General features: G+C 38.8%; 1 protein-coding gene across 1 annotated transcript in view; it reads right to left on the bottom strand.

The window, feature by feature from the left end:
- NKAIN2 (sodium/potassium transporting ATPase interacting 2) overlaps positions 1-13127 on the bottom strand; it is a 460737-nt gene that overhangs the window by 208911 nt on the left and 238699 nt on the right. Inside the window, exon 3 of the mRNA XM_035109229.2 lies at positions 4086-4166. Within this exon, the coding sequence (XP_034965120.1) occupies positions 4086-4166 (81 nt within the window). The remainder of the gene's footprint in view (positions 1-4085; positions 4167-13127) is intronic.

The raw sequence follows: 13127 nt of genomic DNA, 5'->3' as shown, positions 1-13127 counted from the left end.
CCCAGTAGTGAGGTATGGAAGTGAGAGCTGGACCATAAAGAAGGCTGATCACCGAAGAATTGATGCTTTTGAATTATGGTGCTGGAGGAGACTCTTGAGAGTCCCATGGACTGCAAGAAGATCAAACCTATCCATTCTGAAGGAAATCAGTCCTGAGTGCTCACTGGAAGGACAGATCCTGAAGCTGAGGCTCCAATACTTGGGCCACCTCATGAGAAGAGAAGACTCCCTAGAAAAGACCCTAATGATGGTGGTAAAGATGGAGGGCACAAGGAGAAGGGGACGGCAGAAGATGAGATGGTTGGACAGTGTTTTTGAAGCTACCAACATGAGTCTGACCAAACTGTGGGAGGCAGTGGAAGACAGGAGTGCCTGGCGTGCTCTGGTCCATGGGGTCATGAAGAGTCGGACACGATTAAATGACTAAACAACAACAACAACAAATTTAGAAATATTATAAAAAACAAATAAAACAAAAACACAGAAAAATAATACCATAGTAAAAAATTACCAAAACTACAGTGCAGTAGAAACTCATAAAACAAAACAAGACCAAAAACAAATCATTGGAAACTAAGTATATATAATCAACTAGCCACAAAAGTCTTCCTAAAGAGTCAGGTTTTAAAGGAAGGCTGAGCAAAAGTTGTCTGCCCAAACTGTTCACCCCCATTTGATGGGGATGAAAGTAGTAGGGCATTAAGCTGAATTAATATCATCAAAGAGGATGGTGGAGATTTTCTACAATAGTCAGTGTTGAGAAGGAAGAGAAAATTCTCAGCAAAGCCTCTTCTGAGAAACTTCAGCTCAGTTAATACTGAATGAAACTGTATTGTTGCAGTTCACACTGATGGATAAAAAGAAGATATGGGCTTACAGAGGAGGACAGGAAGTAGGAGGGCAGTGGGATGAATGTGTGATGTCTGTGCCATATTAACAGTCAACACTGGCCTTGGAGGAATAGGGAACGGTGTAGAGGGGCATCACTCATCTGACCAACCATTGGTCATGTCGCTGCTAAGTGAGAGGTAGGGGGCGGCAGTAAAGTCTGTATAATGCAAACCCATGAGCAGATCCAATCTGGTGCTCTTGCCAGTGTGCTTGCACCATGCTAGCCTTGCTACCGCTGGCTTGCCCCTCTATCTCCTGGAAAGCAGCGACAGCATGACAAATCTGAGGTGTGGTAAGTACTACCACCCCACCATGTCATCAATTACTGCTTCACTGAACTCAATGGGGCTTGCTTTGGGTTGGACCTAGAAGATTTTGGAGCGCCACTAGATGTATCTTTTTTAATGCCAAGTTATGCTTGATGCCATGGCAAGTTTGATTCCGCAAGTAGTAATACAGAATTTATTTCAGTTAATCCTGTGTTCAGTATAACATGGCAAACTCTTTCCGTGCCAATATTTTCAAGTTACCTTCTTTAAAGGTAATAAGAGAAAAATGAAAATGTGATGCAAACACCCAGTGCTGCTTTGTAGATGCACCTGTTTGTGAATTAGGAATAAATTCTGCCCTAAAAATAACATTTAAAAATAGTAAATCAGTCTGTTTCTACTAAGTAAGGCAGATATATGACTGAGGTGGTGGCAACATGGTGACTAGTGACTTAACAGTACTTGTGTAACAGGATATGCTCTGGGTGATACGAATTCCTGACAGCAAATTGTATGTGTATAAAGCAGCTTTCTAAAACATATCTTTTGTCCTTTTTGTCACCGGGCTACATGATCATAATAATTTTGACAGGCTGTGAAAGCCATGCTGTCACAGGGAAGACATTAACAGTGACACAATGACACGAAGTGTTCTGAGTCCACTGCCAAACTTCAAACTATGTATCTGTCCCAGGCTATAATGTGATGTGAACAGCTCTGCTAGGCTCCTCACTGGCAGTTCTTTAACTGCTTCAATCTTATGAGGAGGTTGGTAATCTCATCGTTCTGAATAGCCCATTATCGTTATCGGGGCTCTTTTCACTTCAATAAAGAGCAGCTGTAAAAAATGACATGACCTCTGTGACAAGGGGAAGGGGGGGCAAAGGAAGCAGCCATTAGTAAACTTCTCCACAGAAGATATGCCAGTAGCTTGAAATCTGTTGTTGGCATCTTGATATTACTGAGTAGTGACAGAAAACCAGTTGTACATAGGCAAGAGAAGCAAGCCTCAAAACCTACCTCTCCCCACCCCCACAAATATTTTTTGTGGCAGAGAGTCATAAATCATACCCATATACAACAAAGTATACCCAGCTGGGCAATTATTAGACTATAATTTTTACTTAGCAATTCCTAAAACCATCTTGTGCAAGATTATCTCTCATGGTTTACAACCTCAGCCCTATCCCTTGTGTAAGATAATGCTTAGCCCCATGCTTCCCTAAAGGTTACTTTTTATTCTCTATTTAGAGCTAATTCAATGCAATATCTTTCTTTTTTAAAGATTCAATCTTCCTTTCCCAGCAGGAGGAAAGGCTCAGGAGTGCCATTACACATTTGATGTCATATTTATTCTCAGCTGCAAATTCAAGTAATGCAAAGAATTCAATGAGATATCTATGAGACAATCTAACAGATGCTCCTCTAGACGAAATTCACAGTTTACCTCATTACTAGCCTGAATATGTTCTGCAATGTGCACACTAGAGTTTCATAGCCAAGATGGTTGCTGGTTTACAGCTAGGTCAAATCATTTCCTACATTTTTAGATTATTTCTATCACTATCTTATACTGTACTGACATTTTATATTAACATTCTAATCTCTGCAGGCCTGTGATGGATTGGTGATTGAGGACATCAGGAATAGGTCAGCATCAAGTGATACAGCTGTTACCAGGGAGTTTCAGAAATATGTATAGATATTGGAGAAGCTATTGGACTCAACAGCCTAGGCCCCATCTGCACTTTACATTTATGGCAATATCAAACCATTTTAAACAGCTATAGCTTCCTCCAAAGAATCCTGGGAACTGTAGTTTGCTAAGGGCATTGAGGGTTGTCAGGAGTCACCCTCTCAGAGCGAGAATTCCCAGAGTTAAACCCATCTTGAAATTAGTCCAGGACATGTGAATCAGGTTGGTTTATACTGGAATTTGCAAATATCAATGTCCTCAGATGTCTCTACTCCCAGGAAAGAAACATATGCACTAACTTTACATTACTTTTATGGTACCAAAATGCAGTAAGCCACCAGCATTCAGATTTAGATCCCATTGTTTCCTGTAGCTAAGAACAAACCTTAACCTTTGCTAGTGACTTGTTTGGAGAGGAAGAAGCCATGGGTTCAGACTACACAAGCTAGATCATGGCTTATTTTCCTACAGCGCAGAAATGATGGAGCATCAAGTAAATTGAGATGCAGTAGGATATAAACTTAAGGAGGTGGGTGTTTATGTTCTATAATAAAACTCAAGGCAGAAGAGGACTAAAGAGAAACAGTACTTCTTGCTCAGCCACAGCTGTGTTCTACATTTGTGAAAAGAAGTCCACTGAAATCACATACAATATAAGATACAACCAAAAACTCTCACTCCTTTAAATATCCTTTGTATCACAGACTAATCAACCCATCACAATAATCTTAACAAGGGGTCAAGGAGTAGAGCACTTTGGCTCACTATCATGCCTCAGTTCTCGCATTTAATTAGCAAAACTATTTTATGTTTTCACATTAGGTTCACAACTCTATAAAGGAACGAGAAAGCAGTAAGCTACAAAATACAAATGTATTTATCCTTTGATTAACTATCAGCTTTGATAACTACAGATGTGAAGTTCTCATTAAATGAAAGTATGAGATCTATTGAAATTTCTCACAACACACACACACACACACACACACACACACACACACACACACACCCTAAATCACACAAAATCATGTAGGTAGCTTGTAGACCTACATGATTTCTGCAACAATTTAGGACATGCACAGCAAAAGGCATGTAGTTTATTCATTGTTCTCAATGTGATTTCTTCATTTAAAAAAAATGAAAGGAGTTTAAATAGATACAAAGCAACATCCTCAGAATTTGGAGGGTGTTAACATCAGTTGACTTAGATATATCAGATGGCAAATTACCTTTGATAGGTCTCCAGCCTCCAAGTAGAAGCAGATAACAAATACATTCCATGTAACCCAGATGACTAACCAGACAGCGTACTGTAAAAAAAGGGAAAAAGGAATAATGCATCATGAATCCCAAAATCAGTGGTGTTTAAATTAAGCTTAAACTACAAATATCAAATGACAACAACACCCTAGCATTGTCGATGCATTAAGGCTATGTGGAATTTCATTCATAAAAGAATATATTTCCATTCCATTTTGAACAAACTAGTTATAGCTGCTGGTTTTAGAAAACTTGCAGGTGTATTAATATGTCTTGTTACATAGAACTGCAGCTTGTGGCAAGACTTTAATGTAATATAAAGCTAAGGATCTCAGTATTTATGACAAAGAAGTTTTATATTTCTAAGTGCCATGGCTGCAGATGACTATTTGAAATTCTAAAACTGCCTGATACAGGTGTAGAAATTCAGAAACTAGGTCAATGGAGAGTTTCTAACAGTGTAAAGGAGGACAGGGACAGAACTTCCATATTTAGCACAGCTTTCTGTTACCCCTTGTAACCCTCCTTCTTCTCTCCATTGCATCTACATTCATGGACCAACCTTCTATGCACCCCTTTTTATTTCTTTGCTATAGTCTTTGCCAAAACAAACAAACAAAAATCCCAAAACAACCTCTGATATTTCTACAAGACTAAATTAAGGGGGGGGACCTTTATGCTAATGTGCCTCATTTTCACAATAATTAAATTGATTATACAGGCCCATTATATCACTTATGTGGAAAATTGTTTTCCAAGCTACTATAAACACAGCCATAAGGCTATGCATCCTCATTTTGTTATTTAGTAAATGTTCTTTGTTGTTCTATCCATGTTAAACACTGTGTCTGTGTTTTAGTTATTCAGTGCTATTATATTCCATTTTGTTTAATTTTACACACTGTCATCATTAAATTCTTTTTATTAGTTTGATACCTCATATTTCTGTGGTCATTACAGTGCTTTTGTTTTTGACCACCTTCCACATTTTGCCATCCTTTTTCATGATAATAATTTGCTGTGTGTACCATATGTTATATTTCAAATGCAATATTTGCATAAAAGTGTGTTTGTGTGTGTGTGGGGGGGGGAAGATAACTGGATCCAGACTAGCATAGGAGCTTCATTGTGGAGGAAAGGGGAAGTTATTTTGCATTCTGCCTGTGCCTCCTCACCACTAAAATGATGCTCCAGAAGTCTCCAAAATTGGAACAACTGGGGGTGGGGTGGGTTTGAAGCTGTAGGCTATAGGAGAAGGTTGGTATTTGTAAAGATAACCTCCCTCTTCCTGCAGTAGAAGTTTCCATTGGATCTCAGGCAAGTCTGAACCCAACCCATGGTGTTTTGATAAGAATAGTTGTTATTGTTCTGCAATTCAATGAAAATCATTTCGTTCCACTTTGGTCACAGTTTTTGATTTACCATAGTTTGCTATTTTGTTTGAACCAAACAAATTGTGGTTAATCTTAACTATGGTTTGTTGAAACAAGCCAACTTCAAAACATGTAGCAGACTTGTTCAACAAAGCACAGTTGAGATTTGAATTATGTCCAGACCTCAAACTGGTATTAAAGTGTAGCAAATCAAAAACCAAAGCAAAAGCTGCAAATCTCCTCAGTGTAGAGACACCAGAGAAAATAGGGCGTAATGCCTGATTCAAAAACTCATTCCCATCATGATAAAACATGGTGGCCCCATGTTACACAAAAGCATGGCATTTTCATCAATTGCATATATAGCTGTAACCAGAAGAGCATAGCTGATGCAGGGGCACCAACCCAGAATGTATGATGACTGTAACATTTTATTAGCTATAGCTTCACAGAGGAAAATGGTATGGCATAAGGTCAATATCCTATTTCTGTGTGATCCAGCAGGACTGTTATGTTCTTATGAAGGAGAGGATGAAAAGGAAGCAGTTCAATGGATATTCATTCTTAGGCCCATGCACTAGAATTCAAACATCTCTGACACACCTGAAGGGCTGTGAGTGAGATAGCTGAAATGTGAATAATTGTTGTGCACATGTGTAAACAATAAGTAACATTTCTAAAGGCAAAAATAGGAGCAGAGTTCCACTATGGAGCAGAAAACACAGACTGCCGTGGTTATTAAAGGAGTGTGTGATACTCATCATGCGATAGGTAATAGCCTAGCTCCAAAAAGCTTATTGTCTCCTAGTATGGGCTCGTGTTCTTGGGCAAATTGTTTAATACAAAGCAACAATCCATCAGTGACTGATTGTGTCATAATGGATAATAGCTTGTTGCACATCCAAGTTATCATGAGAGAACTGCAATTATATCAACAATGTCTCCATCAAATACTCTCTGTATTTGTGTCTGTATTTTTTAAATGCTCAGGCTAGGACCATTATGCTTAAGTGAAAGTTAGCAACATTAGACAGGAGTGCTTTGGGTATCTCAAAATGTTGTTTTCTTAGAAGTAAACACTTACAAATCCCTTCAGTATGGAAGAAAACATGCAACGGTGGTTGCAGTTATTGTATCACTGCATGAGAAGTGATTGCTATACAGTAATACAAGACATCTTTTTGTCCCATATCTTTTTACTGTTTTAATCAATATAGCTCAACTACTGCGTTGGATCCTCATAAACAGAATTCTCAAGCCAAATGCTCAAGAGCGCAAGGCAGGGAATGATACAAGAGCTACGGCACCAATTTTATGGGGGGGGGGGTAACCACAATACTATCAAATTCATCATGTACACCTGCGGACAGTGGCTGAGAAAACCCAACACTGTCATTTTCCAGAAATGAGAGGTTGAAAGTAAGCTTTGAAGTCTCAAGACTAGAGACTGCAGAGGGTCCTGAACTTCGGGAAAGTCAGGCAGGGATTCAGCAGGCTTGCCAGCACTCAGCATGATGAGATAAAATATGACTAGCAAGACTTACAAAAGACTGCTTGAACCTCTGTAGAGTTCACTGAATCTTTTGCAGGATTCAGTTTGCTGCCGTTCCCTTCCTTAGACTCATCTCTCTCTCTCTCTCTCTCTCTCTCTCTCTCTCTCTCTCTCTCTCTCTCTCTCTCTCTCTCTCTCTCTCCCTCTCTCTCTCTTTTCCTGTTTATTTTTAATAAGGGACCAGAAGTCTCAAACTAGTGACTCTGGCAGCTCTGGAAGATAGTTATCCCTGAGCCACCTTGGCAGATCATAGCTGTCAGCCCAGCAAGGATCAGGTGACAGGAGGAGTCAACAGGCTCCCACCCAGCTGTTATACTGCCTGATGAACAGTCTGTTTCCCTCCCAGTCACCAGCTCACTGAACATTCCTGCCTTTGCCATCACCAGCTCAGTCTTCTCTCGTGTTTTCTAGGACCCTGCTTCCAACTCACTTAGTAGGAGATGTGAGGTTATTATAAAATAAAAGCAAAGGTATGCCACAGATTATAAAAGGCATGAGCAACACTGGGGGGGGGGAATCAAGTATAGACAGTGGAATGAAAATGGTATAAAAGTAATGAGGGTACAAATTGTGGACATTATTGCAATAATGAATTGGGAAACTAGAAAGTAGTTTGAAGAGCTAAATATACAGAAATGATACATGAATGAATGAAAGAAACCAGGACTTAGACTGTCAGCTGAGAGAGACAATACTGTATTGGACTATATGAGCAGCTCTTATGTTATTTATGTAAACAATAGGAGTTGGCTAGGCAGTTTTCTTTCTAGATACTACTTTTTAGAGTTCACTGCTTTTAAAGAAACAGTTTCAAAGCCTGGGCTGGAAACCCTGATATGAGAGGAAGCCATCCCGTTTGAAAATATGCTTGAAATGAAGCCTGCATTCCATCCCCCATGACAATGGAGAGAAAGTCTACCTGTGGTTTTGCAAAATGCGAATGTCTATCATTAAAAGGGCTCTGTGCTGAAAAATACTTTAAAGCCAACAGTCTGCAAAAGCCAGCCAGAAAAATCTTCACTGTGCTATGAAGATGAGGCCACCAGACCCAATGAGCTTCTATACTAGGGATTTGGCATATCAACACAGCTCAGCAGGAAGCTTAAAAAGATTTTAAGACTAGGCTCAGTCAATTATTCAGTCAATTTACTATTGATTGAATAATATCCAGTCAATAGTAATTTTGGTTGTGGCTCAACCTGTGGAAGTGTCTCTGAGAGAATTTAGCAGATAAGATCCTCAACATTAAACCTTCTCTATTTTCACTTTTCTACCCAGGCCTGCTTTCAAAAACATTTCTTCCCTTGCCCCCATTCCTTTTAATTGTTTGAAAATTTAATCCAGAACAAGCCTGGCATTTCTGTAACTACAGATGCATAAGCTTAGACACTGGCTGGGAAACCTGCCATCAACATTTACACTTGATGCACATACATTGTATTTTGGCTCTGCACACTCATGTCCATCTGCTTTGATGGCCTGGTGCCCACTCATCAGTCAGTTGGAGTGTTTGACTGGGTCTTAGCGCCAAGTAATGGCCTTTGACAGGCAGCATCCATAACCTTGCCAGTTCTTTTGCACAAAGTAGGTTTCCCACTGACAAGCTCAAAATCATTGGTGTACAATGTTCCATTGCATTTCTCAACCACTTTTGTGACAACTGCATGCACTAATTTATTATAGCACCATAAAATGAAGATGCTATTGAACAGAAGAACAATAGAATGCTGCTGAAGCACCTACATGCAAAAGACAAAAGAACTGAAGGCAGGACAAACCAAAGACAAATAACAGAAGAAAAACTTATGAATAAGGTGCTGAAATGGGAAAAGAAGCTTTGTTTGACACTGCAATAGGTTGCAGAATGAGTTCGGCTTCAAACCTATGTTCACTTATTTTGGGATAACCTCTACTCAACTCCATAAGACTTATGCATAAGTAAAAACAATAACATTGGGATACATGTCACAGCATATTCCACATCTGTGCATCATACTATCAGTTAATTGTCTGGGTCTTTTACAGGTGTGCAAGACTATTGGTAACAAAGGAATTGGTAAGTGATGGAGACCCATGACTGGTTCTCATGGGGAGTTCAACAGCAATAGGAAAACTGGTGATGGGTAAAGGCTTATGCAAATCCTGAAGTACTGAGTGGAAAAAGTACTGCAATTATCTATTTTATGTTGGTTTCATTGGTATTTGGTTTATCCTTTTAATTGATGGATTGTTTTATTGAAGGTGTAAACTGCATTGGGGACGTAGTAATAAATAATGCTGCCTGTTTAAATAGCCTGCTGTTTCAACCAGTCAGATCACTGATAATTAGATTACTACTTGGATTTGCATATTATTGTAGAAATGAATTTCAAACAATTAATGATGAAAATTGAAGATTATGAATTTTTCAAAAAGAAAGCCCAAGGATGGCCATAGACTAGAACATGCTGACTCTTTTAAGTATCTGAGGTTCTGGTTTCATAGTTCTACTATTTCAACCAATCACACTTCTCTGTTCCTGCAGGGGGAATTGCTGAAAACCTATTTCATGTCCATTGTGCTTTACTGTCTGCTGAACTGGAAAAAAGTAAATTTGTATAAAAATATTAATGGAAGCTACAACTTGGTGAGCTAAGCTCCAGGTGCTGGTACTTACAACTGCTAGGATAACCACACAAAATCTCATCCCTTCAACAATATACCCAACCGATCCCTGTGCTCGGCAGGAGAGGAGATCCTGCAGATACCATCCTATCAGGAGGTCCATGACACACAATGTCAGAATCAAGCTTTCAATGTGGCATCATCTATCTTTTGGAATTATGTCCTGTAACATTTCAGACAGGCACCATCCCTCTATGTTCTTTTCAATGCCTACTAAGATCTTCTTCTTTCAAGAAGTGGACATTTCTATTCCAGTGGGTATTTGCATTGAATTTCAAATTGTTTTTATTTTTGCAATTTTTTAGATATGTTTTTGTTGTACTGTGAACTCACCATGAGAGGCTTCATAGGAAATGCTTCATAAATGAAATATATAATAAACAATATAAATTATAATGTATGAAAAAACCGTACATTATACATATGAAAATTTAGGTTACAATTTTCACAGCAGTTTTGAATCTATCCATATTTTAAACATTGGTATGAGCTTTTGTGTGCATGCATACTTCTTCAGATAAAGCTATTTTTAGTCATCTCACCCCTTGCTTTTTCCTGTAAGACCAATTGCAGTCATTAACAGTTGTCAACAGGTTTACCACATTCCCACCACCCTTCTGAGTAATACCCCTCCCCACCCTCTCACTATATGTATAAGGGTCTGGTGACTTCTGTTTCAGTGTATCTGAAGAAGTGTGCATGCACACGAAAGTTCATACCAATGACAAACTTAGTTGGTCTCTAAGGTGCTACTGGAAGGAATTTTTCTATTTTGCTTAATGAAAGAGATTCTTCCCTGACAACTGAGTGCATATACCGTATCAGAGCCATTGGTGGCGATGACTTTGTATACTAGTGCCTGCACCTTGAACGTTTTTATACAAACTCTGTTGTATTCAGTGGTGTAATTCAGCTAAGAGTAGGGCTTCCATCAGCCAATTGGGGAGAAACAGTTTTTAAACAACTTTCCCTCCCCCTGCAGTTTCTGTGCCCCTTTAAATCTGGGAGTTCCCCTTGCATAATATTTGATTACTTTCCTGTTCCACTGATGGAAGTCTTAGCATCAGTTGAGCAACTGTTGGATACAACCCTATTTGTGTATGGCAAAGGCAGCAAATGCTTGCACTTGAGGACAAGGGGCTGGAAAAGAGAAATCAGCTATGTATCCTTTATTTTCTCTTGCTGATACTGTAAACTCATTTTTCATTTTTTAAAAAACCTTCTTATATTCTTGTAATGTCCTTTTGAAAGAAAATCTATAGCCTTATCTTTAAACTCCTGTCGCTTTGTGGCCAAATGCCTGAGCAGTTTTGATGGCTTTATTGATTCATTTGCAAGCACCACAATCATACAAGCAGGGCAGTTTTTTTCCACAGCAATTTAGCAGCACAAATTAGTGTGGTTGCCTTCCCCTTGTCAGAATTCCTAACAAAGGTTGTAAGGAATTCCCTTGTGACTTAATAGTCAACCCATTTTGAGTTGAAGGCTGATTTCTACATTCGTTTTGGGGGCAAATATTAATTGCTCTTCTAATGGACCCTATTGGTTTAATGATATCAATAAGCATATGTATTTGTCTCTTCTTTGTCAAAACAGCCAAAAGCTCAGGCTCAGTTTAGGAAAATTACATTATTTCACACTTAAACATGCTTAAGTGCTATAGATCTCAAAGAGAAAAATGTGACTTAAAAATAATAATCAGCAATGAATCCATAAATTCAAAATCCTGACTCAAGCATCCTTACTACTTCAGTAAAATGCAACTCACCTGATTTACCCACATTTCTTTCAGTAATTAAAATGGAAAGAATTTTAGTACTGTATTTTCCATGTCAATATTAGAAATATATTTAGGAATTATACACACACACACACACACACACACACACGAAATTAACCAAACTGGCCACAGGTTTGCATATCTATAATATGTCTGGTAAGAACCTGAGAGTTGTTTCCCATGAATAGCAAGGGTCAAGCTTACTTTTTAAAATGTGACTTTTGAATATAATTTTCTGTTGTGTAGCTGCTTTTACTTTAGCTGGCATGGGAAGCCCTGGCATGAGAGGGGTAAGGGATCTTTAATTATTTTCTCCTCACTGTGGCCCTGATCTGGATCAGGACACCTGCACCTGCTATTTGCACTTGGAGAAAAACTCACAATGGAGTATTGATAAAATGCTGGGGGGGGGATTAAAGCTATGTGTGATTATACAGGGTTGTTTGGCATAGCTGCCAAGTTTTCCCTTTTCTCGCGAGGAAGCCTATTCAGCTTAAGGGAATTTCCCTTAAAAAAAGGGAGAACTTGGCAGCTATGTTGTTTGGCACAATATATTCTTTAACAGTATGATTCCACAATTCTTGTGCTTTAGGCTGAACCTGAAACAATATGGTCTTTTACTCTACTATAGTGAAAGGCCACAGTTAGAACACCTTATGGCAAACAAACTAAATGCTGTGTCTTGTTATTAAATCAACAACCATCACATTGAGAGAAAAAAGTTTGGGTGGTTTTAGTGATGATCAGCTGTCCACAAAGGAAGGTATTGGAAATGAAAAGGGCAACAATAGGAAACAGAGGTAACAGAAAAGCAAATATGTAAATAAATTACAATTGGCAATATAATGGATGCAGTTGAAAAAAGAAAGATGTTGTTATAAGCCAAATCACTTCCACATTTTGCTGACTTATAATTTTATAAAGCACTTGCACCAATGTAATGAGTTCTGTAGCAGAAACTGCTGTGATTAGATTGGATGTGGCAGACAGGCCAAAGATTGAAATATTTGGTCATGGCGAATTTGCATAAATGAACACTGGGAAGGAAGGCTGAACTGGTGTGCCTCCTCCCTTGCCAAGGTTTTGATACATATGCTGGAGAGCAAGGGAGGTGGGGACATGCTGTGCTAATATTCAGGAGATAAAACCATGATTCATTTTCTAATGCCCCCAAACTGGCTTCTTTCAAGAAAACTAATTTCACTTGAAGGAAGCCGCAAATGCATTTATCACATCAGTTCTGCACTCACAGGGTCACACAGTCCTAGGACACCAGAAATTTGATGCTGGATAAACAAAACATTAGCTGTACTTTAGCCACCATTTATTCATACGTGATATGAGAGATTCATATTACTGTGGCCTACTTTAGAACCAAGATGAATTTGACTAGGTAACAATAAAATCTTAAATGCTTCCTATTATAATGTCCAAATCTAAAGCCGGAATCCTAGGATGTGGCATACATTGAACAGGACTGTAGTAAATGCATGTGTAGACTTACAGGGCTGTGAGCATTTAAAGTGGCCTGTGTAGTACTTTCTATTGTTGCAGGATAAGGCAGTTGCATTCATCATTATGATTAGCATACATTTGTATTCCTGGAGTGTTCAGCAAGATTCCTGCCATTTAGGAATTGGAT

The sequence above is a fragment of the Zootoca vivipara genome, chromosome 3 (assembly GCF_963506605.1).
Source record: "Zootoca vivipara chromosome 3, rZooViv1.1, whole genome shotgun sequence".
NCBI lineage: Eukaryota > Metazoa > Chordata > Lepidosauria > Squamata > Lacertidae > Zootoca > Zootoca vivipara.
The sequence above is the reverse complement of the archived record's forward strand: the minus strand, read 5'-3'. Positions and strand labels throughout refer to the sequence as shown.